Here is a 4,456-nt window from a genome sequence, read left to right on the forward strand (position 1 = left end):
CCGGGATGTCTGTACCGCTGTACAAAAATTCTTAATTGAATTTGAATTTTTAAATTAACATTATTAATTTATTTGAACCATTACATAATTCATTCGTGATAGAATTCATATGTGACCACTTTTATCTATAAATTCTTCGTTTCTTGCTTCCAGAGAGGGTGTGAGCCATTCATAATAGAAATCATCATTATCATCATCATCAAGTAATTCACAGCACATAAGTTTTGACAAACATAATCCGCTTTTTTCTACGACAGCGCGACAGAGGCATTGCTTACACAGTTCTAGTTTTCTAATACAGAAAGCCTCATGGACAAGACGGCATTTTTCATCCTTTTGTATACCTGGCGAGAACGCGTGTGCTGTGAAAATTTGGTGCGCATTGGCATCTTTTACAATGGTCAGCTGGATGACCCGCTCCCGCTATTCGCGCATCAGTGGCAACATGCATGCGCCGCAGTCCCTGATGCGGCGTCTGTCGGCGCATAATGAATGTATAAAAACCCGTTCCTTCTGCGCAATAAACATATGAAGATCAGCGTTCTTACATATCCCTTTTCCTTTGCGTGTCTGCATGCTTTTTTTTTTTTCCTATTTCGCCTAAGCGCTGGAAATGCATCAGAGTTCATCGTTCCAACTAGTCCAGCAAGCCGACTTAAAGCTTTGAACTTCAGAGCTTCTCTCTGGAACGTGGATGCTCCCCCGCGATACTTGCTCTGTGACTGTATTCGCGTTTGCTTGAAATGTGGCGAGTGGCCTCGGGATTTTCGTTGCAGCAGTCGTTTGTATCGTTTTGTTACGAATGCTCGCAGCGGTCCGCGCCAGCGTTGCTTAGCGGTAGCAGCTGGATTCCAGACCTGTCAGCTGCACGGTCGGAATCGCACTCGGTCGAGCGCGGTCGAGCGCGTGGTTGTGGACACTGGCGACGTCCTAAGCTGCTACGTCGCGTTAGCTACAAGTTTTCGTTCACGCTTGACACAAGGACCAAGCATGCGGTACGACTGTGTGTATGGTATCATTACTGCTTCAGTCTCTAGCATATATTTGCAAAAAAAGAAAAATGGCAGCTGAACCGGCCAACTGACCGCTCTAGACAAGTGTGATTCAGACTATAGTCTGAATCACACTTGTCTAGAAACTTTAGCCTATATATAGGCTAAAGTTTCTAGAGCGTGAATGTGTTGCGGCCTTATCACGTGGCGTCTGTATACGTGCACGTTTTCACGCGCGCATTGACAGCTGACATAAACCTCTGGCACGCTATAACCGCCGTCATTGGCCCTGTCAGGCATCGTCACATGAGAGTCAAAGCATATTCCCGAAAAATGAACTATACCGATGGTCATAGGCGAGCGCGGCGTACTCAATTGGGGGGGGGGGGGGTGATCATGTTTTAACTTCTTTTCGGGGGAGCAGGAGGTTCGACCATATCCTTTATATATGTTCGTGCGTGTGTGTGTATGTGCGTGTGTAATATGTCCGTGCAATATTAAATGTTTCAGGGGTGGGAGGCTGAACCATGCAATCCCCCCTGGCCGCCCGCCAATTGGGGGAGTGTGAGGGGAGGTTGGCATCTCCCTGCGCGAAGGCCTATGACTGAGCACGCATCACTATAGTGACGGGCAGGAACAGACACCAAGCCGTTTTCAACGTAACTACAAAGATTCATTTTGCGGGTGCACAAGCTTGCGTGTGAGAAATGAAAAAAAAAATGTCCTCAACGCAGACAGTCAGTAGAAGAGTAGAAGAGAGGAAAGAAAAAAAAAAGTAACAGCCGGTGAGAGAGCCACCGCTGAGGCAGTCGTCACTTTTTCCGGACGAGGCGCTTGAAGAAACCGTCGATGGACCTCTGACTGGAAGCGAAATGGTGGCCGCCTTTCTTTCCCGTCGTCGACCAGGTCTCCTCGGACGAAGCGGCGCTCAGGGCGCGACCTTCAGGTAGGAACACGCCGCCGGAAGCCGCGGGGCAGCAGAAGTCTCCAGAAGCCCTGCATTCGTTCAAGAGGCGCTCAGGATAGGGTAGTCAGGGATGGCACGTTATAGGGACTTTCCTGTCATCATAAAAACTTGGCAGCGTAAACAAACGAGAGACAGGAATAGCAGGACATAAACTGCGCTTGTTTGTGACCTGCTCTTTCAGTCTCTCGTTTGTTTGCGCTGCCAAGTTTTTATAACGAATCTATACCAACTAGCCCGCTGAATCCACGATTCTGCAACTTTCGTGGGTCGAATTTGGTTGGGTGTGGCCATACTATTAGGGGGGGGGGGGTAAGCGCCCCCCCCCCCCACTCGCCTGTGCGGACTCCTGTGGGTATGGCATATCGAATGCATATTATTTTCTCGTAGGAATGGCCAACGGTGCGGTATGCAACTTTTGAGGCAGTGAGGAGGAGACGACTGAACACATTATGTGCCACTAGCTGTCCATCTGAACTCAACGACGCGCTTTTGAACTCCATCGCCTTGATGCAGGGCCAAATTCGGAAAACAAGATCCTGCAGGACCTCGGCCCACACTTTTCGTGAATGAACAAGGCCACAAGAGCAATATTGTGCAACACCACCTAGACTATGAGGTGTTGCTCCGGCCCGGCCGAAATGCGGAACGGAACAGAAAAACTTTGCGGGAGCGGATGGGCGGATTGACCGCGGTTTGGCCTTTAAGGGACACTAAGGAGAGAAACGATTTGTCTGATTTTAGTAAATTGCTCTTTCACAATTCTAAAATCACCACGCTTACCATGAGAAGGCGCTTGGTTAGCGAGAAAACGCGCAAAAAGAAAATGCGGGCGGTGACGCCATCTTGAAGTTTCCGCATCAGACGCCGTGACGTCATATGTTTTGACGGCATCTGCTGGGTCTCACGTAGTTCCTAACCAGTAAAAAATGAAGTACACAGTCCTCTAAATGGGCCATAAACTTAACGTACCAAGTTTCAGGAAATTTTGTTGAGAGAATGTCTCCAAAATACGAAAAATACTCTTTGAAATCCCTGACGTCACGTGCGGCGATTTCGACGCGAAATTTGTAAATGAAACTTTCACCTTGATATTTCTCTTCTATCGATAAACCTATGATAGCGAAATTAAGGCCAGGACCAACTGGTGTCCTGACCCCAGTTGTGTTCAGGCTGCGGAGGACACCCCTTTCAAGTGTCCTCTCTTAAAATTTATCTTTCAGTCACCATATATCTAAATTGCTTGACAGTTAAGCATAGCGTGTTCAACTTTTTAAATGCCTGTTTATCTTGTGTGTACCTGTGTTCAATACCCCTCAGCTGTGTGAGACTATTTAAAGCGCAACTGCCGTTCGACCGGTTTCAGATCAGACACGATAGAACAAGGCAATTACGCGAGCTGGGAACCCACGTTCGTTTTTCAGTTTGATTTCAAAGAATGATTTTAATTTTTGTATAAGTAAAAATAAAACCAACATTTATAAAAGCACAATGGCCGCCATGGTAAGATGTGCCCCCCCCCCCTAGTTATTTGTCTGGATTTACGCCACTGGGTGCGACCGTCACTTCTAAAACACCCTATTTAGTTTCTTCTGTCCGAATGCGTTTGCGCGCTCGAAGCCGTGGTTCGCTCCCTCGCACGGGCGACTCTCACCTGGCGTGTCCGGCGTCCTGCGTCTTGACCGCCACGGCCGTGCTGGACTGGACCCTGCGTGAGATGCCCTTAAAGTGCGTCGGACCCAGGCCCAGTAGCAGGTCTCCCGCGGACGAGGACGCCTTCGCGGCGCCACCGGCGCAGCCAGCGCCCCCACTGGACAGCGTGGACATGTCCTCCGAGTACGCCTGCTTTTTTTGCGTCGTCGTAGGCGTATATAAGTATGCCCTCTTCTATGTAGATACAACCTTGATGAAAACCACCATATAATATAATAGGTATAGAAGGCGTTAACTGTGCTGTTTTTACAGTATTACAGTAAATGTGATATAGATGCGAAGAAACTAAAGTGGACGAAAAGGCAACTTGCCGCCGGCGGGGATCGAACCTGCGACCTTCGAATAACGCGCCCGATGCTCTACCAAGTGAGCTACGGCGGGGATCATCCTCTCGTTCCCTTTATCGGGTATTTATTGCATGAAAACCTGGGAATGTTATGTCAGCGCCACTCGTATCCATGACGGCGAGTGTGGAACACTTTTTTTTTCTGCAGGTTCGGTCTTTGTCGGCGGCAAGTTGTCTTTACGTCCACTTTAATTTCTACGCATTTATTTCGTAATTACTACAATACAGTTAACAGTACAATTAACGTCCCCTATACCTTCCTTGGCAATTCATTATCTCTAGGTTTTCATTAAGGTTGTATCAACGAAGAAATGAGCCCTTAAAATTCGCTCCTTTCGTTCTCTCCTATTTAGAGTTTCCTGCAAACAGACTTGTACGCAGTCCATTACGTCTAATCAGTAACTCTAGTCGGACACAACAGGGAGACTAAAGAGGAAAATG

General features: G+C 47.8%; 1 protein-coding gene across 1 annotated transcript; it reads right to left on the reverse strand.

Annotated features, from left to right (window-relative positions):
• Window positions 1-1,789: 1,789 nt before the first annotated feature.
• On the reverse strand, window positions 1,790-3,797 carry LOC119405168 (uncharacterized). Its single transcript, XM_037671976.2, has 2 exons — window positions 3,611-3,797; window positions 1,790-1,988 (listed from the first exon to the last, which is right to left on the reverse strand). The coding sequence occupies exons 1-2, from the start codon at window positions 3,781-3,783 to the stop codon at window positions 1,805-1,807; spliced, it is 357 nt and encodes a 118-aa protein (XP_037527904.1). The 5' UTR covers window positions 3,784-3,797; the 3' UTR covers window positions 1,790-1,804.
• Window positions 3,798-4,456: the final 659 nt, after the last annotated feature.

Source organism: Rhipicephalus sanguineus, chromosome 9 (assembly GCF_013339695.2).
Source record: "Rhipicephalus sanguineus isolate Rsan-2018 chromosome 9, BIME_Rsan_1.4, whole genome shotgun sequence".
Classification (NCBI taxonomy): Eukaryota; Metazoa; Arthropoda; class Arachnida; order Ixodida; family Ixodidae; genus Rhipicephalus; species Rhipicephalus sanguineus.

Coding starts and splice junctions, on each gene's coding strand:
- LOC119405168 (XM_037671976.2), bottom strand. CDS start 3,783: ATGTCCACGCTGTCCAGTGGGGGCGCTGGCTGCGCCGGTGGCGCCGCG. Junction 1,989..3,610: donor CAGGACGCCGGACACGCCAG/GTGAGAGTCGCC, acceptor GAACGAATGCAG/GGCTTCTGGAGACTTCTGCT.